The sequence below is a fragment of the Danio aesculapii genome, chromosome 12 (assembly GCF_903798145.1).
Source record: "Danio aesculapii chromosome 12, fDanAes4.1, whole genome shotgun sequence".
NCBI lineage: Eukaryota > Metazoa > Chordata > Actinopteri > Cypriniformes > Danionidae > Danio > Danio aesculapii.
Genome location: NC_079446.1, coordinates 46,257,642 through 46,282,655, shown reverse-complemented (window position 1 = coordinate 46,282,655; position 25,014 = coordinate 46,257,642). Strand labels below are relative to the sequence as shown.

The 25,014-nt window shown below is 31.6% G+C and overlaps 2 protein-coding genes across 3 annotated transcripts in view; one reads left to right on the top strand and one right to left on the bottom strand.

Moving 5' to 3' along the window:
* The window catches only part of dock1 (dedicator of cytokinesis 1), a 927,369-nt gene that overhangs the window by 101,914 nt on the left and 800,441 nt on the right, over positions 1–25,014 (top strand). Inside the window, exons 12-17 of one of the 2 annotated variants that reach the window (XM_056470102.1) lie at positions 5,626–5,705; positions 10,378–10,503; positions 10,793–10,917; positions 12,341–12,439; positions 13,510–13,582; positions 22,527–22,630. In XM_056470102.1, coding sequence (XP_056326077.1) covers positions 5,626–5,705; positions 10,378–10,503; positions 10,793–10,917; positions 12,341–12,439; positions 13,510–13,582; positions 22,527–22,630 — 607 coding nt within the window. Of the gene's footprint in view, positions 1–5,565; positions 5,706–10,377; positions 10,504–10,792; positions 10,918–12,340; positions 12,440–13,509; positions 13,583–22,526; positions 22,631–25,014 lie in introns of both variants that reach the window. The other variant, XM_056470100.1, reaches the window with a different exon arrangement.
* The window catches only part of LOC130238984 (disintegrin and metalloproteinase domain-containing protein 12), a 541,789-nt gene that overhangs the window by 363,458 nt on the left and 153,317 nt on the right, over positions 1–25,014 (bottom strand). The window lies entirely within an intron of this gene.

Below are 25,014 nucleotides of genomic sequence, written 5' to 3'. Positions count from 1 at the left end.
GAGACACAGTGATGTTTGCTTGTCTCCTCCAAAAACAGCTTCTGCCGACACTGTCTGATGTTCTGAATGTTTATATTTTTGGGGCAGATGGACGCGAGTCGCTTTCTGTATGTTCAAAACCAAAAATGTTTCGGTGCTTTGCTTTCGATACTGTCACCTAGCAACAGCCATAAACAAAACAGCAGCTCGATGACACAAGCGTACCGGGGTTCAGAAGGAAAAAAGACAGCGTGAACACAAACCAACCGAGAAGGTGGCAAGGGGGGACAATCGAACTTTGGTACGGTCCAGGCAAATGTACCAAGTGTGAAAGCACCCTAAATCATGTTGTGCTGAGTCTGTTAGATCAGCAGATCTCATTCACAATATTGGAGTAGAGAGGGTTATTACCTGCTCTTCACACACGGAGTAGGCCTACCTGAAATTATGAATGAGAAAAGGCTCAATAATACATTGGACAGATCCTCAACGCACTCATTTCTTCCCTTTGTGCTGCTCAGTTTCTGAAATGTTCGCAGAGACCAGAGGGCTGCACGCTGTGTCTCAGTGATGCATCAAGCGCTTCATTCATGCGCCTGCTCTGTAAGATTATTCTCACTATAAGTTTCTGTTCTCTCATCCTTCAGACTGAGTTTATTCTTCCTAGAGGAATATTTTATGTGCTGCAAATAGTTTGTAAAGCCTGGCTCATTGTGGTCAAAGTAGTTGATTACATTAATAAAAGTGAAAGTGACAGGCGCAATATTGATCGTCATCAACAGAAAATTCTTTAGCCTAATATAGGCTACGCTGAAACAGTGAATATCTCAGTCATTTATTTAGATCAACATTTTATTTAACAGATCAGTTTGTGTTTGCCCCTGAAGCATATAAGCGGACCTTGATTTGAACTTTCTCCGTCTCACTCATGGTGAGATTTAGAGAGGGATTAAGTAAAACTGGCCTCAGAAAGTTTTTAGTCTGCGTCAAACCTGCTGGAAAATATCAGACTTTGCTAAAAGGCTGGTTATTTTACCAACGATTAGTGTCAATATTGGTAACCTATTGCAGTTTTTAAAGACTAATCTATAATTAATATTAAAACAGGAAATATAAGCTGGACCACAACCGATCAATGTCATAACGAATGCTCAATGTAGCCTAGTTTAAAGTAAGCATCATGTTTAGTTAGATTGTGCTGTCGGTCATATACATTAGGCCTTTAGGTCTGTTATTTTTACTAAAGATGATATATTATTGGTGTTTAGCACTAGAACTATAGAAACCGTATTAGGCTTAGAAAAAAAAGAAAAAAAACAGCACAGTATCTGGATCAGATCTGTATCGGTCGATACTCAGAATTTTGATATCGAGATCGGTTCCAAAAAAATGGTATCGATGCATCCCTATATAGAACATGCTTTTCTAATGGTCGTGTAGTACTGTATATTCAAATATAGTACATGGCATATTACTCAAGTATTTCGGATGCAGCCTTTGTCTTTGCGAACCCACAATTCATTCTGAGATGCATTAGAGAAACAAGTAGAAAACAAAGGGCTTTGTGTAGTTGTTCTTTTTTGTTATGTGAATGTTGATTTGGTGCATGTTGTTTGTTTTCTTGGTTTCTGCTGTTTGGTGTGTAGACGCAGCTCTGTAAACACACTGTAGTGGAGCTCACGGTCACTCACTGTTCATTCTGTCACTCAAACACTGGACACTTCAGTTTTCCTCTGCTCCGCCGCCGTGTCACACACACTTCAGCAGTTTCATCCTGGCACATGGTTTCACTTTAGCGAGGTTTTGCTTTGAAGCAACTTGTTTGAAACTTCAGATTAGCGCGGTTCAAAACTGTAAACAAACTGTTCCTCTACTGGTTACGTAGGTTAAATGAATGGCTATTGTTAATCAAGATTATTATTAAAATAAGCAATCTAATATTGTTTTCATAACTTTGAATTTTATTGTTTACTACTGTTACAATAATAGATAAATGTACACATTTTAAATTTATTTTAATCATAAATAATAATTAATAATATACTACTACTACTACTACTACTAATAATAATAATAATAATAATAATAATAATAATAATAATAATAATAATAATAATGTTTTTAATTAAATGACATTTTTCATTATTATTTAAAATAATTTCATTCAACACAAAATCAGTTTATATATGAATAATTGAAATAATAAATATACCAGTTCTACTTCTAATGCTACTAATATAATGAAAGTATTTTTACTTTTTGTATTTATTTAAGTATTTTGTAATAATAATTTCATTAGACATTTCCCTTTGTTATATTTTAAGGAATTTTAATATAATGTAGTCTTCTTAAAATACATAGTAAATTGGATTTTATTAAATAATATTATTAATAATAATACAATTGACCCTATGAATATAATAAATAGATGTAATTAATGTAATTAAATGTAATTAAACAGCATTTTTTAATAGTTGTAAATATCACTACAAATCTATAAATGTCACTACATGATTAAGAGTATTTATTTCAGTGTAAAGTTTGATTATTTGAATAATACTGTTTAATGAATCTTTTTGACTTTTTAAAATATTAAATGTAATTAAACTGCATAATAATAATAATAATAATAATAATAATAATAATAATAATAATAATAATAATAATATTTTAATACTTGTAAATATTACTGCATAATAATTAGAATATTTCAGTTTTTTTATATATTTTTAGAATATTTTAGTATTATTGCAGTATTATAGTGAAAAGTGTTTGATTATTTGCTGTATTTTGAAAAGTACTTTAATTCAGGAAAAAATGAATGTAATTAAACTGCATTTTCAAAATAAATATCACTAAATAGATAATTAATAAAAAAAAATAAAGGGTTTGAGGATTATTTCTTATATTTTGAATAATACTGTTTAATAAATCGTTTTGACTTTTTAAAAGATTAAATGTAATTAAGCAGCATTTTTTAATAGTTGTAAATATCACTACATCTATAAATGTCACCACATAATTATTAGAATATTTTTAATGAATCTTTTTGACTTTTTAAAAGATTAAATTGAATGTAAATACACTGCATAATATTATTAATATTGATAATAATAATAAATTTATGCTTGTAAATATCAATGCATAATTAGAATATTTTAGTGTTTTAGAATATATTTTTAGAATGTTTTATAAATATTAGAATATTTCAGTGTTTTAGATTTTTAAGTTTTTAGAATTATTAGAATATTTCAGTGGAAGGTGTTTGATTATTTAATCTATTTTAAATAATTTAAATGAGAAATTTTTAATTTTAATTAAACTGCATTTTTAAAATACTTGTATATATCACTAAATGCAAAAAATATAAAGGGTTTGAGGATTAATTGCTATATTTTGAATAATACTGTTTAATGATTAATGTAATTAAACAGCATTTTTAATAGTTGTAAATATCACTACAATAAATGTCACTACATGATTATTAGAGTATTTTTTTCAGTCTAAAGTGTTTGATTATTTCCTATATTTTGAATAATACTGTTTGATGAATCTTTTTGACTTTTTAAAAGATTAAATGTAATTAAACTGCATAATATTATTAATAATAATAATAAAAATAATGTAATTAAACTGCATTTTTAAAATAAATATCACTAAATACATCATTAGAATTTTTTAAAATATTATATAAAGGGTTTGAGGATCACTTGCTGTATTTTGAATAATACTGTTTAATGAATCTTTTTGACTTTTTAAAAGATTAATAAAACCGTATTAATCAAAATATAGCAAGTCATCCTCAAAGAATAATTCATTAAATGTAATCAAATAGTGTTTTTAGTAGTTGTAAATATCACTTCATATCTATAAATCTCACTACATAATTAGAATATTTTTTCAGTCTAAAGTGTTTGATTATTTGCTATATTTTTGAATAATACTGTTTAATGAATCTTTATGACTTTACAAAAGATTAATTGTAATTGAACTGCATAATAATAATAATAATAATAATAATAATAATAATAATAATAATAATAATAATGATAATAATAATAATAATGACAATAATAATAATAATAATAATGACAATAATAATAATAATAATAATAATAATAATAATGCTGATAATAATAATAATAATAATAATAATGATAATAATAATAATAATAATAATAATAATAATAATAATAATAATGACAATAATAATAATAATAATAATAATAATAATAATAATGCTGATAATAATAATAATAATAATAATGATAATAATAATAATAAAAATAATGACAACAATAATAATAATAATAATAATAATAATAATAATAATAATGACAATAATAATAATAATAATAATAATAATAATAATAATAATAATAATAATAATAATGACAATAATAATAATAATAATAATAATAATAATAATAATAATAAAAATAATGACAACAATAATAATAATAATAATAATAATAATAATAATGATAATAATAATAATAATAATAATAATAATAATAATAATAATAATAATAATAATAATAATAATGACAATAATAATAATAATAATAATAATAATAATAATAATAATAATAATAATGATAATAATGACAATAATAATAATAATAATAATAATAATAATAATGACAATAATAATAATAATAATAATAATAATAATGACAATAATAATAATAATAATAATGACAATACTAATACTAATACTAATAATAATAATAATAATAATAATGACAACAATAATAATAATAATGATAATAATAATAATAATAATAATAATAATAATAATAATAATAATGACAATAATAATAATGACAATAATAATAATGACAATAATAATAATAATAATAATAATAATAATAATAATGACAATAATAATAATAATAATAATAATAATAATAATAATAATGATAATAATAATAATAATAATAATAATAATGATAATAATGACAATAATAATAATAATAATAATAATAATAATAATAATAATAATAATAATAATGACAATAATAATAATAATAATAATAATAATAATAATAATAATAATGACAATAATAATAATAATAATATTAATGACAATACTAATACTAATACTAATAATAATAATAATAATAATACTTGTAAATTTCACTACATAATTAAAATAATTTAGCAAGTTTTAAAATAAATAATAGGTTTTTAAATCTAAAATAATACGTTTTTTAAGAATATTTCAGTGTAAAGTGTTTGATTATTTTGCAACATTTTGAATAATCCTTATTTAATGTAATGCACACCCTAGATTAGTAATGATCTGTGCATCAGAGTTGATGTGGTTAGTGTTGATCTGTGTTTGGGTGCTGGAGGGTCTCTGAAATGACAGCATCTCTCTGTGTCTCTCCTGTCACCCATCCCGCATTACTGTGTGCTAACAAAATGGCTTTTGTCCCCGTCATGGTATCTGTATCACTGTTTGGTGTTTCCTCTCTCTCTTTCTTCATCCACCTCTTCTATTTCTGCTCATGTCATCTGTGGCTCCTCCTCCTCTTCTTTTTCTTCTGTGTGTTTCTCCGCTGGTTTGGTGTTGAACTCCAGGCTTGCGTTGGATGATGCCATTCGCCACAGGCAGCTGAACATCTCCCGTTTTTCACCCAGGGTGGCAGGAGAGAGCGACTTCCTGCAGAGCGTCATCAACAAGGTCATCGCTGCTAAAGAGGTCAATCACAAAGGTCAAGGTAAAGGTCACCGGGGGCGGGAGATGATATTGGTGCCCGGTGTTCACAAATAATAAATAAAATCCAAACATGCATACAAACATGTATGCATACATAATGATAGATAGATAGATAGATAGATAGATAGATAGATAGATAGATAGATAGATAGATAGATAGATAGATAGATAGATAGATAGATAGATAGATAGATAGATAAACTTGGTGAGATATCATTAGTGTCTGGTGCTTACAAATAATATATTGAAAAAATACACACACACTACCTGACAAAGTCTTGTCATCAATCCCAGTAATAACTTGACTTCTAGTTGATCATTTGGAAAAGTGTCAGAAGGTTGATTTTTCTGATGAATCATCTGTTGAGCTGCATCCTGATCACAAATACTGCAGAAGACCTACTGGAACCCGCATGGACCCAAGAGAACTCTAGAAATCAGTCAAGTTTGGTGAAGGAAAAATCATGGTTTGGGGTTACATTCAGTATGGGGGCGAGCGAGAGATCTGCAGAGTGGATGGCAACATCAACAGCCTGAGGTATCAAGACATTTGTGCTGCCCATTACATTACAAACTACAGGAGAGGGCAAATTCTTCAGCAGGATAGTGCTCCTTCTCATACTTCAGCCTCCAAATCAAAGTATCTTGAAAGCAAAGAATGTCAAGGTGCTCCAAGATTGGACAGCCCAGTCACCAGACATGAACATTATTGAGCAGATCTGGGGTAAGATGGAGGAGGAGGTATTGAAAGATGAATCCAAAGAATCTTGATGAACTCTGGGAGTCCTGCAAGAACGCTTTCTTTGCCATTCCAGATGACTTTATTAATCAGTGATTTGAGTCATTGCAGAGATGTATGGATGCAGTCCTCCAAGCTCATGATGGAGTCAGACACAATATTCATTCAGTTTCCAATGCAGCATGACTTTATATTCTTTACTGTACATCGTTTCTGTTCAGTAACAAGACTTTAGTCTAAGCAAAGTCAGACCTTACTGTCCTAATGAAATAATTATAAATCAAGGCATGATCATATTTTATTTTGGTCAAATAAGCATAATCTAGAGGCCTTTGTCCTTCATATAAGCCACTTCTGATACCAAATGATCAACTAGAAGTTATTATTTCAGGTTATTATAAGTCAAGTTATTATTTGTTGTTCCTAAAACTTGGATAGGGAATTTTTCACAGTATGTCTGGTAACATTTCTTCTTCTGGAGAAAGTATTATTTGTTTTATTTCGGCTAATAGCAGATTTTAATTTTTTATGAACCATTTTAAGGTCAATATTATTAGCCCCTTTAAGCTATATATTTTTTTCGACTGTCCACAGAACAAACCATCATTATTAAATAACCTGCCTAATTACACTAACCTGCCTAGTTAACCTATTTAACCTAGTTAAGCCTTTAAAAAGTCACTTTAAGCTGTATAGAAGTGTCTTGAAAAATATCTAGTCAAATATTATTTACTGTCATCATGTCAAAGATAAAATAAATCAGTTATTAGAAATGAGTTATTAAAACTGTTATGTTTAGAAATGTGCTGAATAAATCTTCTCTCTGTTAAACAGATATTGAGGAAAAAAATAAATAGAGGGGCTAATAATTCAGACTTTAATTGTGTATATTTATGTGTGTGTATATATATATATATATATATATATATATATATATATATATATATATATATATATATATATATATATATATATATATATATATATATATATATATATATATATATATATATATATATATATATATATAATAAAAATAAAAGGCAAGCAATTTTAAATTGAAAAGTTAATTAAATCAAATCTTAATAAATCTATTAAATGACAATTAAATAATGAATTAAAAAGACAAATAATAAATGAAAATAAAAAGTAAACCATCTATCCATCCTACCTACCTACGATAGATATGTTACTAATCCTACATTCAATATAACCTATTTCATAGTGCCAATTTTCAAGCAGCTGAGATGGTTGCATGTCTGCTGTTAATGAACTGCAGATTAATGTTGTAGCCTAGTTAAAGTAAAGTAGAAGTAGGAGTTAAAAATACAGAAAGATGAAGAGCGAGACTGTCCCGTCCTAGAAAACATCAAACTGAGCTCCTGCCAAGAGACTCTCACAAACCTACAGACCTACATCTTACACAGCACAGCATTACTGAGCACAATCACTGGAGGATCATCAGGTTTATTCATCCAATAATATACAGTCAAAGTCAGAATCATTCGCCCTTCTGTGAATTTTCTTTGTTTTTCCAAATATTTCCCAAATGAGGTTTAACAGAGCAAGCATTTTTTTCACAGTATTTCCTATAATATTTTTTCTTCTGGAGAAAGTCTTATTTGTTTTATTTCGGCTAGAATAAAAGCACTTTTTATTTATTAAAAGCCATATTAAGGTCAATATCATTAGCCCCTTAAGAATATATTTTTTAATTTGTCTACAGAACAAACCATCGTTATACAATGACTTGCCTAACTTGCCTAATTAAACCTTTAAATGTCACTTTAAGCTGTACACTAGTATCCTGACAAATATCTAGTCAAATATGTGCTGTCATCATGGCAAAGATCAAATAAATCAGTTATTAGAAATGAGTTAAGCTATTATGTTTAGAAATGTGTTGTAAAGATCTTAATGTTAAACAGAAATCCTGTAAAAATATTCAGGGAGGCTAATAATCTGTATAACTTCAACTGTATAACACGAGTTTATTGAGGTAAATAACCTCAGAGCGGTCAGATATAAAGTTCTTCTCATTAAATCTGAAAACCATGTCTGTTTTTATGATCAGTGTTAATCAGAACAGCAGTCATGTTAATAAAAGTGGACTCATTACCACTGATTAACTTTTAGATTTATGATGGAGGCTTCAGGCCACCTGCACAGCATTATGGGATCTTCACTCGCTACACTGTAAAAAGTCATTAGTTACTTAAAGCGAGTAAACCGATTGCATTAAAAGATGCAAGTTGACTTTACAAAAATAAAGTTAACCCATTGTAACTTGGAACTGTTAAGTTGGCTTAGTTTTTATTATTTTGCAAATTGTACTCTCTTTTTAAAAATAAAAGTAAACTAATCACTTTTTTTCAGTACACCTTTATTATATTTGGGTTTTCTTTATCTTACAAAATGACAGTAACTAAAACGAATCTGCTCTTCCAGACTCCACTGTGTCTTCTAAATTCAATACAGGCTCTAATTGTAGATTTTATAGACTTAATAAAGCACCAAATATGTAATATTGTGATGATTACAGTAATTATTTGAAAACAGACGTGCTAAAATAGTCTGACACTGTAAAATGAATGTTGAGTACAATTAGCATAATTATCAAAATTAAGTCAGCTTAACAGTTCCAAGTCAGCTTGTTGCTTTTAAGTCAGTTGGTTTACTTGCTTTAAGTAGCTAATCTCTTTTTACAGTGTGTTTCCAACCTAAAATGCGAATTAACTTAATGCGCAAAACTGTAATATCGCATAAAAGATGTGCGAATAAAGCAGCGTTTCCATCTAGTAGTCAAAGCGAAACAAAATCGTCACATCTTGATTATCTGGCTCCAAATATCAACAGTAAAAACAGACTCTGCTGCGGCAGGAGAAGCTGCGTCAATCTTTTCTTTATTTAATAAATGACTTGCACTTCAGAAGATAATCCTGACATGCAGTGTACACGCGGTGGCATTTGCAGGCGTGAGACGCAGAGCACAGACGCTCTTGACCAGGGGTGGGTAAACTCGGTCCTGGAGGGCCGGTGTCCTGCACAGTTTAGCTCCAACACTAATCAAACACACCTGAACAAGCTAATCAGTATCTGCAAGATCACTAGAAATCTATAAGCAGGTGTGTTTGATTAGAGTTGGAGCTAAACTGTGCAGGACACCGGCCCTCCAGGGCCGAGTTTGCCCACCCCTGCTCTTGACAGTTCTGGAGGTCATTAATAATATAGTAACACTAATACTGAAGTAGTTACGGCGTTTTAGAATGACCAAAACAACATTTCAGATGTTTTACAATGTGCTCAGTCTGCTGGTTTGTCCATTCTCATACATTATTATCATCACATGATCTCTTTTAACAAAATCACATGACTTTTTTTTGAATGCACATACTGGAATTTGTTCGGTATAAAGTGTTTCCATCGTAGTTTATGAATTTTTTTTCTTATCAAATAAAAAATCCTACTCGGCATTTTCAAAATTGATGCGCCTTGGCCTTTCCATCAACTTTTTTTTTTATGTGCGTCTCTAAAATGCGCGTAAAAATAGGTGGATGGAAACGTAGCCATTGACATTTCCTGACAGATTCAGATTAGCTATCTGGATTTCCATCTTAATGTGAAGCAAAATCCAAGTTTGCTAACAAAATTAGCAGATCTCAAATGTGAATTATGTGCATTTCCATCAAGTTGTCAGAGTGGCTGATTGTAGGATTGGTAACCTAGCAACCAACAGTAAAGAAGGCAAGCATAATGGAGACGGCTGATTGGTCATGTGGGTGTATTGTTTGCCATTTTCTGTAAAAGCCAATGTGTGTTTGCATTGTGTTTGTGCTTTTGTGCACGTGTGTGTGTGTGTTGCACTGTATGCGTGTGTTTGTGTTCAGGTGTGTGTGTTTAATTCCTCCTCCTGTCCGTCTGTTCTCATCCTCAGGTTTGTGGGTCACACTGAAGCTTCTTCCAGGTGATATTCATCAGATCCGCAAGGATTTTCCTCATCTGGTGGATCGATCCACTGCAGTCGCCCGCAAAATGGGCTTCCCAGAAATCATCATGCCAGGTATCCACCATCAGCAGACGTTTCCGGGAACATATTCACTCACATTATTGAAATATTTCTGAATAGCATGCGTCCAGCATTCATGCAAACAGTGCATCAGTGATACTGGAACCTGATAAAGGGATAGTTCACACTAAAATCAAGATCTGCTCATTTTCTCACTGTAGATCGAATACTCTGAGTCTGAATGAGCGACTGTTAAAGTGTGTGTGTGTGTGTGTGTGTGTGTGTGTGTGTGCGTGTGTGTGTGTGTGTGTGTGTGTATGTGTGTTTGTGTGTGTTTTTGCAGGTGATGTTCGTAATGATATCTATGTGACGCTGGTTCAAGGTGATTTTGACAAAGGCAGTAAAACGACACCAAAAAACGTTGAGGTCACCATGTCTGTACATGACGAAGATGGCAAGAAACTTGAGGTAATTTACTGTTTTTGTTTATTAATATTGTTTTAGTCTTTTGTTGCTCATTAATGAGTACGTTTACATGGACACCAATAATCTGATTTTAATATGATTCAGACAATACTCTGATTAAGAGTCTACCATGTAAACAGCAAATTCCATTAAAACAACTCTTCAGCAGTTCATACTGTCATGCATGAAATGTTCCTGAATGAAAGTGAAACATGAATTTTTAAACATAATTTGGGAAATATTGAAAAAATATTGAATAATTCAAAAGGGGGCTAATAATTCTGATATCAACTGTATTCAAATGTATGTATATATGCATGTGTGTGTATGTGTGTGTTTATTTATTTATATATATATATATATAATTAATATTTTATTTTAATTTAATATTTTATTTTAATTATATATATATATATATATATATATATATATATATATATATATATATATATAATTAATATTTTATTTTAATTTCATATTTTATTTTAATTTCATATTTTATTTTAATTATTTTAGTTTTTATTTGATTAAATGTTTAATAAAACTCTTGTTCAACTCTTGTCAGTCTCAGCATATGGTCTCTTATTGTTGATCATACAGTAATTGTGTTCTGTTCAATTGTGTCTGTTCAATGTTGTTTAGTGACAAATACTTTTTCGAATTTACCATTTATGTTTAACTTTTTAAATAAATAATACTTTATTTTATTTTAATTTAGTTTATTATAATTATTTTAATTAATTTAAATTTTCATTCATTATTTGTCTTTTTAAATCATTTTAATTATATTTTTATTTAATAAATGTATTTAGATGTGATTTAATTTTGCTTTTTTATTTTTATTTTATTTGTAGGTTTAAATATTTTTTGCTTAATGTTTATATTACATTTTTAATATATTTTTTATTTAAATTTTTAGTTATATATTAAATTTTTTATTTATTTTATTTGATATTTTAGTGATTTATTTGAGTGTTTTTTTATTTAGATTGTATTTTATTTTATTTTTTTTTACATTTACTTGTATCATTTAATTCAATTACGTAATTGTGCGTGCGTGTTTGTGTGTGTGTGTGCGTGTGTGTGTGTGTGTGTGTGTGTTCAGGCTTTGACAGGCTCTCTATAGATGTAAATTGAAAGCTCATCTCTCTCTGTGTGCAATGCTCAGAAATAGGAAAATTAAATAAAGCATGCGGTTATTTGAATGCTCCTCACAGCATATGGGCTTCTTATGGTTTCCTGCAGGTTGAATAGAGTTTTTAATATTTCATGTCTGCCACTTCTCATCTCAATAAACTTTGACAGGGAGTCACATTTCATAATTCTACCATGGCTGATAGTGTTTTTGCTGGTCAGTGTGAATGAGCAGTGACAATGCAATAATTATTTGTAGTAATTTCAGCTTTATTTCTATTTTTTGTTGTAGAGCGTGATCTTCCCTGGTGCTGGAGATGAAGGCATTCTGGAGTACAAATCTGTCATTTATTATCAGGTCAAACAGCCGCGCTGGTATGAAACAGTCAAGGTAATATGTTATTATGTATTCTCAAATCTGCTGTTAAATTAGAGAAGCTAATCAACTTGCCTAAATGTCAGAATATGTCTTCAAGAGTCGATGTAAATTTTATTTTATTTTATTTTATTTTATTTTATTTTATTTTATTTTTTATTTTATTTTATTTTATATTTTATTTTATTTTATTTTATTTTATTTCTTATTTTATTTATGTAATTTAATTTTTTTATTTTACTCATTTGTTGTTTATTTTATTTTATTTTAATATTTTTTTAATTTAATTAATTTTTGGATTTTATCTATTTGTTTTAATTTTTATGCTTTATTTTATTTTATTTCTTATTTTATTTATGTAATTTAATTTTTTTATTTTACTCATTTGTTGTTTGTTTTATTTTATTTAATTTTTTTTTATTTTATTAATTTTGGGATTTTATCTATTTGTTTTAATTTTTATGCTTTATTTTGTTTTAATTTAATTTTTATTCAATTTTTAAAATTTTTATTTTATTTTATTTATTCATTTTTTTATTTTATTTTTTTTATTTATTCTTATTTATGTTTTGTTTTATTTTATTTTATTTATTCATTTTTTTATTTTATTTATTTATTTTTTTTTATTTATGTTTTTTTTTTTTTATTAATGTTTTTTTTTTTTTTTTAAATTAAATTTTTTACTTTATTTTATTTTATACAAATGTTATATATAATCAGGCAAACTATGTTGGAGCAAGTCCCTCTTTTTCACTTCCTCCTCACAAATGAATAGGGATGTAAATATATACTGTATATGCTTGCTTGTTTGTTCGTTTGTTTTATACAGAAAACATCTATTACAATAACTTTTTTGTTTTTATGTGTCATTTTGTGTCTCTTTTGTGTCATTTTTGTTTTGTTTTTCTTTGTTTTGTTGTTTTTTTTATTTTTTTTATTTATTTTTTTTTAAAGTAAAAAACAAAAAAACAAAAACAGAATTCCTTAAAGCTGTATTGTGTTCTTTACATTAGACATGAATACACACTATGAAAAGCCAAAAAGCCCATAATCTCCACATTGACCGGTGTTGTTTTCTGCTGCAGGTTGCGATCCCGATTGAAGATGTGAACAGGAGTCACCTGCGCTTCACCTTCAAGCACCGCTCGTCACAAGACTGTGAGTTTACATGCAAGTGTTTAAACTGTGTGTGTGTGTGTATCTGGAGACTTTACTGTAGTAAAGCTGAGTTCACAGTGTGTAAGATGGCGCTTTACACCTCTTTAAATATTCTCCTCTTCCTCTAGTTTTACATTGCAGTGTGTTTTCTAGATAACGTGCCTCTGAATGAGTTTGCTGTTGTTTAATAGGCTGTTAAGTGTGCTTTAGGGGTGATTGGCTTTATACGGTTTGTTGAGTTTATTATTTGAACAAACAGCTATTATTTTAGCTGTGCTGCAAATCACTGAGCATCCGTGCATGGTGATCATATATGATAACTATACATGGGATGATCCTAGCAGACCAATCAGAAACCCACTTAAAACATTCTAAACATACTAGCAACTGCATAGCAACACATCAACAACCACACCTGTTTTTTTATTGTTTATTTATACTTTTCTTTCTTTATTTATTTGTAAAATCCTAATTTATTATAAACCAGGGTGCCCAAACTATTTCAAATGAAGAGCCAAAACCAAAATATAATTGAGAGCCGTGGCCTGAAGATAAATATACAAAACTATTTTACATTAAAGTTGCAATGGGTAATGTATAAATGAATAAAAAACATTACTTAGAATCATAGTACCTAATGCAGAATTTTTTTAAAATTATAACTTGCAATAAAAACATAATCACATGTATTACAGTGTAGTTCAATGCTGAATACACTGGTCATGCAGAATCTGCCTTTGCCTTGATTCACTCACTAAAGTTGCATTGTTCCTCTATCCATCAGGTGACAGTATGTAGATTTTCAACTAAATCTGATTCCTTTAAACCATTTGATTTGAAACATTTAATTTCAGTTAACTTTATTTGTAGCTTAACGATAAAACTAATAAATAAAAGGTTACATTAAATTTGAAGTGACAATCTCTTAATCTTCATCATTCTCCCTATCTTCTCAAACGGGATGTTTGGCCAAATCAAAGGTGGACAACTTTGGCCTGCGGGCCCTAGTTTGAGCATCTCTGTTATAATCATATCGATTTCTTATTCTACGCATAATATTTTTACTCCTTTATTCCATTAGTTTTTCCTACTTTTTTCATTCTTTTTTTAAAAATAGAAATTAAAATTAAAGGTTATTTGTAATCAGGCAAGCTATGGAGAAACAATTCCCCATGTTAAAATCTGCCATGGAGGGATTAAAAACATACAGCAGTACTTTGTAGTGAATTCCAAACTGGGTTGGTAGCCATTGTAGAATTGTTACATTTTAATTATTTAATTTGTCTCTCTTATGCTTTATTATTATTGTTTTTATTTAAATATGCATTGTATTTAAGTTTTCTCATTTGCTTTATAATTATTTGTTCATTCATTCATTTGTTTTAATCATTAGAAATTATTTTAACTATGAAATTGTGAATTGAATAGAATTCAATATTATAATAATTTTCTTTGCTAATTTCTTATTTTATTATTAGTTAATTTCATTTCTACATTTTAATTAAAAATTATCCCCCTTATTATGTTTTATTGTTATTATTTTTTCAAGAATATATTATAATTGTAATATTAAAATTTATTCATTAATTATTTTATGAGTACAACTTATTTTAGCTATACAAAAGCCAATACTCATGTATTTGTTTTATTAATTAATCAGCCAATACATTTATTTAATAAGTGTTGTTGACTTTTACATGAGAACATTCAGACAATATTTGATCTGTGAAATATACAATAACACAAGCCATATTTCATCTACATTGCCAAATTGTACTGTACAGTCGAAGTCAGAATTATTAGCCCCCCTCTTTATCCCCCCCCAATTTCTGTTTAATTGAGAGATTTTATTCAACACATTTCTAAACATAATAGTTTTAATAACTCATTTCTAATAACTGATTTATTTTATCTTTGCCATGATGACAGTAAATAATATTAGACTAGATATTCTTTAAGACACTTCTATACAGCTTAAAGTGACATTTAAAGGCTTAATTAGGTTAATTAGTTTAACTAGGCAGGTTAGGGTAATTAGGCAGGTTAGTCTACAGAACACCCATAATTATAAAATATCAAAAAAATATATAGCTTAAAGTGGTTAATAATTTTGACCTTAAAATTAAAAACTGCTTTTATTCTAGCCGAAATAAAACAAATAAGACTTTCTCCATAAGAAAAAATATTATCAGACATACTGTGAAAATTTCCTTGCTCTGTTAAACATCATTTGGGAAACATTTAAATAAGAAAAACAAATTCATAAGCGGGCTAATAATTCTGACTTCAACTGTATATCAGTACCATAAAATGAAAAATCCCCAGCAACCCCACAGTAGCACACTGTAAGACACTGAATTTCTTAACAACCACATGAAATGCCACCCAAGTGTGTGTAGTGAGTGTAAAAATGAGTTGTTGTGCGTCAGTTTGCATGTGTGTTCTACAGAGAGGGAGTTTGTGAATCCGCTGGCAGTGACCATGAGTGTGTCTGAGGTTGTTTATGGGTTGTGTGTGTTCAGTATTATTCTGGCAGTCTCTGCGTTTCTCCATCTGTCCTCCACATGTTTTCTCCTCTGCTCCAAGACTGAGGGCCGGGCTCTTGTTTTCAGGCTCTTTGCTTGTCTGATGTCAGGCGGAGATGTAAAACAAATTATTTAACACACAAACACACGATCTGGAGCAAGTAAAAGCCTCATCATTTGGTCTGAGGATTAAGAAGAGTGACGGTAATAGGGGTTTTACAGTCTGACTGCTGATCTCTGAACAGTTCAGCTTGACGATCACAGTTTTAAACATTGTCTTTGTTTAACTTTTACAATAGGGTTGTATTACGGCCCATTTCCACTGAGAGGTACAGTACGGTACGGGTCGGTACGGGTCACCTTTTAGGCCTGTTTCCACTGAGTGGTACGGTTCGGTTTGGTTTGGTACGCTTTTATGGCCGTTTCCACTGTCAAAAAGCGTACTGAACTGAACCGTACCGTATCACTTTTTCGGCACCCTTTCGAAAGGGTACCAAACACGAGAAAGGGTACCAAAAGGTGGAGCCACACGCGCAGCTGAACCCTATTGGTTTACAGAGAGGCGTCATTCGCTTACGCAACAAGCCAGAATGAAAACAAAAAGCCCGCCATGTTTGAAATACACAGCGAGAGATTACAGCGGATTTATAAATACATATAATAACGAGCCATGATCGATCTGGGCTCAAACAAACCTTGTCGTCGTCTTGATAAACAGCCACAAAGCCAAGAAGAAGAGCAGATTTACCCTGTGCCCCGTAGTTTTTTACGAGCCAGTCTGAGGCGCGAGCGGTTTCGATTTCTTGCTAGCGCTCGTCGCGCGTCTAACATTATATCTTAAATAACAAACTTCTTGAGCTGATGATAATAACCTGCGCTTGATTATTGACGTGCTTTTGAAACCCGATCCTGTCAGACACTGACAAACGTGAGAGTGAAGCATGAAGAAACAAAGAAGAAGCCGGAAAAAAAGGAGCACATTATTTCTCAGCAAACCTGAACAAACTGCCATGTATAACTAACTTCTTATCGTCACATTTTGGACTAATATGAACTCAGAATGACTGAATTACTCTGTAACCGAGGCTACATGTGCTGCTGAAGATTACAGACACAGATAAGAGGTTTTCACTGACTGTAGGCTATATTTTGTGTTGTTTTGAACCTAAATACGGACTAAATGTCTGCTGTGTGTAGTTCTTCTGTAGTTGGGAACATATCGGAGACTGTAAGGGGCTGTTTGTGTTTATATATGTTCATTTATTTAGTTATTTAATATAATTACAGACGTTACAGTAGGCTGTTTCGCACTGTCATTGATCTGCAGTTATAATCAACTCATGTTCATAGTAAAGTTAGTAATAAACATTTCTACACAAGTATTTATGTGTATGAAGCATCTGTTTTGTGAGCAGTGCTTCTCATATGATATGTAAGTGACCAATACAGCTTTACTGTAGACATTTCCTCGAGCTAGAATGACATCGACTGAAACTTTGTCATACACCACGCCCACCAAAAGGGTACCCTTGTTAGTGGAAACGCAAGCCTGATAAAAGTGACCCGTACCAGTCAGTGGAAACGAGCCATTTATCAAGCTTGCGTTTCCACTGCCAAAAGGGTACCCTTTTGTGTACGACAGAAAGTTTTAGACAACGTCATTTCAATGACCCCATACGGGTCGTTCATATCATATGAGAAGCACTTCTCACAAATCAGATGCTTTAAACACAAATACTTCACACAACAGACATTTCAAGAGTTCCCACTTAGATATGCTTGGCGTATAAAGCAGGTTTGGCATGCTGTCCCGGGAGAGAACCCTGAGCTCGGAGATATTTGAGTCCAGGGTTCCTGCCCGGTCGATAAGCATATCAGGAGATCCGAGATCAGGTAGGTCTCGAGAGCTCCCCCTTTAGAAAAGGGAGGAAAAGGAGGAGATGGGGTGGAAGGGGGGATTCTTCCAAACGAAGATTTTACAGTAGGGAGAAATTGATCCATTTATAGTAAACTAGGATCACTCTGATTGGATTATTACTGATTACAGATGAGTGGCCAGACGTGCTCAATCATATCACGTGCTCCTCTCGAAATTAGTTTATGAAACTTCACTTAGTCCTTATTTAGGTTCAAAAACAACACAAAATCTAGCCCACAGTCAGTGAAAACCTCTCATCTGTGTCTGTAATCTTCAGCAGCACACGTAGCCTCTGTTAGAGAGTCATTCCCTCATTCTGAGTTCATAATAGTCCAAAAGGTGAAGATAATCGTTAAACATGGCAGTTTGTTCATGTTTTAGTTTGCTGACGCATCATTTGCTGCTGTTTTTTTTCCAGTTTCTCCTTAGTTTTTTCGTGCTTCACTCTCGCGTTTGTCTCGTTCTGACAGGATCGGATTTTAGAGTGCCTCAATGATCACGCGCACGTTATTAATATGAGCTCAAAAAGACAGGCTCGTAAAACAACAACAGGACACAGCAGATTTTGTTCTTCTTGGCTTTGTGGCGGTGATCAAGATGAAGACGAGGTTTGTCTGAGCTCAGGGGTTGACGATTTAACACGATCCAGGATCGTTGCGTTCTTCAAAACTGATCCGGGAGTTGTTGTCATAGCAACAGTTCTGGTAGCTCAAACCTGGAAGGGAGCAGACTCATTTCATATAAACAGGATTAGATCGGGTCAGTTCAAGCAAAGATAATACTCAAAGTATGTACCGAATCCTGTCATTTTCTTACAGAAGTTATATACACTTGGGAAAATAGTAAATATATATTTTTAACTCTCTCTATATATATTTTTTAGTTGAAAACAGAGTTGTATTGATGCTATAAGTATATCTGTGAGGATCTGAGCTTTCAAACTCTGGAATGAAATCAGTTTTCTTGTACTGATTGATGGTGGCAGGCTGTCAGATGTCAGACAGGATCAGTTGTCCGGATCTGCATTGCTGTTGTTCTCCACATGTCTGCCTGTCTGTTTCTCTCTCTTTCGGATTCAATTGTAAATGATGTAAAAACAGGCCAGTAAACATCAGGTTCATCTGCGGCCAGAGGCTTTCTCTTCTGTGAGGACCTGCTCCTTGATGTGCTTTCTGTCTGATGCCACCATAATCATGTGATGGTGGTGACGATGATGATGATAATAATAATGACTATGATGAAGATGCTGGTAATGGCAATGATGTTGATAATCAAAGTCAAAGTCAGCTTTATTGTCAATTCAGCCACATGTACAGGACATATAGAGAATCGAAATTAGGTTACTCTCAGACCCTAGGTGCCTAACATATAATATTAATATAAAAAGGGTTTTAAGGAAAAGAAAATTAAAGTTTACAATATATACTATTGTACATAAAATGTGGTCTAAAAATATACATAAGGAATAACAATTTGTAAACATACAATGGCATTAAGACATAGTGTTGATGACTACGATGGTGATGATTACGATTGGGATGAACATCGTGATGAAGACCATGCTAGAGATTGTGGTGATGTTGATTATGATTGTGGTGAATCTTTAATTGGTGATGAAGATGATGGTGACTGATGATTAAAATGATTGATGAATATGGTGATGGTGATTATTATCATTGTGATGGATATTTTGATTGTGACAGATAATGAAGATGCTGGTAATGACAATTGATGACTACGATGGGGATGATGAAGATGATAGTGGTGATTGTGATGGATATACTGATGTAGACTGTGCTAAAGATTGTGGTGGTGATGATGATTGTGGTGATATTGATTATGATTGTGGTGAATTTTTTTGATGGTGATGAAGATGATGATGATGGTGGCTATGATGGTGATTAAAACGATTGTGATGAATATGGTGATGGTAATGATTATCATTGTGATGAATATTTTGATGATGATGATGGTGATTAAAATGATTGTGATTAATATGATGATTATGGTAATGATTATTGTGATGAATATTTTGATAATGATGATGATGGTGATTAAAATGATTGTGATTAATATGATGATTATGGTAATTATTATTATTGTGATGAATATTTTGATAATGATGATGATGGTGATTAAAATGATTGTGATTAATATGATGATTATGGTAATTATTATCATTGTGATGAATATTTTGATAATGATGATGATGATGGTGATTAAAATGATTGTGATTAATATGATGATGATGGTAATTATTATTATTATTATGAATATTTTGATGGTGATGATGGTGATTAAAATGATTGATTAATATGATGATGATGGTAATTATTATTATTATTATGAATATTTTGATGGTGATGATGGTGATTAAAATGATTGATTAATATGATGATGGTGATTATTATCATTGTGATGATTGTGCTGATGATGATGATTGTGGTGATGGTGATTAAAATGGTTGTGATTAATATGATGATGATGGTGATTATTATCATTGTGATGAATATTTTTGTTGATGATGATGATTGTGCTGATGATGATGATTGTGGTGATGGTGATTAAAATGGTTGTGATTAATATGATGATGATGGTGATTATTATCATTGTGATGCATATTTTATTGATGATGATTGTGGTGATGATGGTGATTAAAATGGTTGTGATTAATATGATGATGATGATGATGATGGTGATTATTATCATTGTGATAAAAATTTTTATGATGATGATTGTGGTGATGATGGTGATTAAAATGGTTGTGATTAATATGATGATGATGGTGATTTATTATCATTGTGACGAATATTTTGATGATGATGATGATGATGATTGTGGTGATGGTGATTAAAATGGTTGTGATTAATATGATGGTGATTATTATCATTGTGATGAATATTTTGATGATGATGATAATTGTGATGATGGTGATTTAAAATGGTTGTGATTAATATGATGGTGATGGTGATTATTATCATTGTGATGAATATTTTGATGGTGACATGATGATGATGAAGATGCTGGTAATAACAATTATGACTACGATGGGGCGATGATGATGATTGTGATGAATATCCTGATGAAGACTGTGCTGAAGATTGTGGTGGTGATGATGTTGATTATAATTGTGATGAATATTTTGATGATGATGATGATGGTTATAATTGTGGTGGTGATGGTGATTTAAAATGATTGTGATGAATATTTTGATGGTGACATGATGATGATTTTTGGTGATGCTGGTTATAATGATTGATAAAAAATCGTGGTGGTGGTGATTATTAGGATTGTGATGAATATAGTGATGATGGAGAGAAAGATGATGATTGTGGTCATTATGGTGTTTATTATGAATTGATAAGGTGGTGACAGTGAAGGAGATGATCATGAATATATTGATAACAACAAATATGGAGATGATGATGATAGTGGGCACAGTGGGACTGATATTTGGGATGAATATCAATGATGGTGTTGACGGTGCTATTAATATCTATGGTGGTGATAAACAGGTGGAGATGACAAGTCTAACACTGGTCATGGTGATGAATGATGATGACAATGATCTTCATTATAAAGATGATAGTGATGTTGGTGATGATTATTGATGATGGTGGTGGTGATGACGAGTCTGACACTGGTTATGATAATGAATGTTGATTATAGTGATGAAGATGGTTATTTTGGTAATGATGATGATGATTGTGATGGTGAAGATGATGATCTGACACAGTTGATGATAGTGATGGCAATGAAAAATGTGGATTATTGTGATGACTACGGTGATGGTGATTAATAATGATGGTGGTGGTGATTATTGGTAACAATTATAATAGTATTGGTAATGATGATAATGGTGGTGATGTCAGATATGATTATGATGATATTGGCAATGATGCTGGTGATATTGGTAATGATGATGATGGTGATCATGGCGATGCTGATGATAATGGTAATGGTGATGATGATAATGGTCATCTCGTGGCCTTATTGTCAGCATGTGCTGTTGGCACTGATGCAGAGGATTGTTCAGAGGTCTTCGAGGGGATTGTCATAGGAAGATCTCGACATTACCAGTATAGTAAAGAACTTCAGGGTTGTTTTTCAGTCAGATTCAGAGAGATGCTGCTGATGAAGCTCACAGGCTCTCACATGTGCTGTCTGACTGAAATATACCCTGATCTGGGCCAGTGTCATCTCTGTTAGATTCTCTTTGATGCAGTTGCTTATTTATTAAGAGCAGAAAGATTAAGAAAAGCTGTGCAGAAGCAATATCAAATCTTTATTTTTATAAGAGTTAAAAGTAGACATACTGCCCCTTTTCAAAAGACTTAAAGGCTGATTGTTTACATGCACTGTGGACACGCATCTCTGCTCAATAATTGGCAGGACTTTATTCAATGCTTTTAATGCTTGTGAAGAAAAAGAGTATCATTAGGCAGGGGAGGGAACTAGGATCATCCATTAATAATAAATATACAATGTTCTTTCTCTGCAGGCAAAGATAAATCAGAGAAGAACTTTGCTCTGTCATTTGTCAAGCTGATGAGATATGATGGCACAACGCTGAGGGATGGAGAACATGACCTCATCGTCTATAAGGTAAAGCCAGCAAATGTCTATAGTGCAGTCTCTCACACACACACACACACACACACACACACACACTCGCTCATAGAGATGCAAGTTGTGTACTGATGCGGCTGCTTGTCCGCGTTTGTCTCATTTAACCTTTGACCCCACATCACAATGTAATAATTATGCAATTAAGCGTAGCTCCTTTGTTCCGGCTCTTCATATCTGCATATTAAATGGCTTCATTAATGCGGAACACCGCCTGGTCAAATCCTTTTTGAGCTATGCAAATTAACCCTTATACAAATCATTGCTTTATCGCTGATCTGCTATTAGTTTAATTGCTTGTGCAAAAGTGGCTCTGAGAAAGTGACATGTGCATACATTAAATTTAAGTGTCCCTATTACGATATTTTAACGGCTCCTTGTTTTGTTTTAGAGGTCTTGTGCAATAGTTTTACATCCATCAAAGTTCATAAAATGCTTTAATTTCCTTATAATATCAATTGCAGCTTCAGTTCTTTTCTCACAGCATCTTAAACGGTCTGTTTTAGGATCTGATCTCTCTCTAAGCTCCGCCTTTCAGAGAGCCTGCTCTGGGGTGCGTTTCCCAAACAACGACGTAAGTCGCGGCTGAACTATCATAGAACAATGTAGAGTGAGGAGTGTTTCCCAAAACCCCTAGTTTCTCTGTCGCAGATTCATCGTTTGAACCATGTTAGTTATAACGTAAAACACCCATAATGATGCTCTAAACGGGGTGGTAACAACTTCTTTTAGAGAAGAATCATTTCTTTGTGCAAATTATATTGTTATACAAGCACACGCATTTAAAAAATATCCAATGTTAGTTTTTTAAAAACATGCACTCTCTTTCCATATTAATTAAAATGTATGTAAATGGCACATACAGGGCCTGTTTCCTTTATAAATATCATTGAGAACATTATTCTATTCTAAAACATAAAATCACTTACTAAAGCTAACACGTATTCTAATATCATATATAAATCATGTAAATCAATAATAATCAATAATAAGGCTATTAAGAAATTAAATTGAATATTTATTAGGAAATGAAAAAATCATATAATAATAATAATAATAATAATAATAATAATAATAATATTGATTATGATAGCTATTATTATTATTATTAAGATATTGTTTGTTTATTTCTGTTTTTTGAAAGTCTATTTTACAGTTTGACACATGCAAACCGCTGCAGAAAGTTCTAACCAACAGGCCCATGTCATATACAGTTCAGATACATAATAAATAACCTATTATAAATTAAAAGCATTAGCATATGCTATGTTTTTTGTTTTCACAAGCTTTATAGGCATAACATAAATTCTGCTTTTAAATAATTGGTCACCTATTGCTTTCGCCATGACTGTGTTCCAAATTACATCAATGTTTTCAAAGTGCACTGCGAAGAGACGAAGGGAGAGCAATTATAAACATGAAGATCGCTAAAACTGAACTATAAAAATACTTTAAAACAAATTACACCTAAGAGAGATGACCTTAATGCTTTTTTAAAAACAATTTCATGTTTAAATGTCCGAACGAATTGGGCAAGGGGCGGGGGAAGGGGGGAGGGGGTAACTTTGAATAAAACATAGCCAGGAACTATATTTCTAATAGCTTTGGGCCGATAGAAGATGTCATAGATAGACAACACGATGCTGTGCCGGCATCGTCGATCCTCCGCCCTACCTCGCCCCCGTCGCAAACCTGCTTGCGAAAAATACACACTTAGGCCCCGTTTACACTAATAGGTCTTAGTTTTAAAATGCCGTTTTAGAACAAAAATGATCCACATCCTCCTAGCATTTCTGATTAGCCCTCCGTCTGCTGAAATCGCATATCATGTGACCACGCACACACACACAGTCACACACGCTGTCATGCGCTCGTCTCGGCTCCAGAGCAATGCACGTCGGACAGGTCATCAAGGATGTACAGCTGGATGGCGTCTCACTATATTAGTTAAACGTGACATTTAATTAATCTTGTCTCTTGACTCTTCTCTGTTTTGAGTCTATCAGGTAACGTGTCACAGCGTCAGTACACGACTTCGGTCTTTCACTTTCACCCTTGTACTTAGTAATTTTAGTGAACCTCAGATACTGTTGGTTGGGCACCTTTTTACCGACCAAGTTTGCTCTGCCTATTCATGCGAGAGTCCTGTGGAAAAAGTGACTGACAGGTGGTCATTTGTGTGGAACTTCTCTTTATTTATTTATGATTTGGTTATGGGTAAAACAAAGACCATGCGGGTCAGGTAGTTAAATGGTAGGCTACAAATAATTAATTTGTTATTAATGAATTAATTAATTCATAAATAATTAATTCACCACCGCCTACGACGACGATGCCATCGTCCATCGCGATGTTTCACTTTA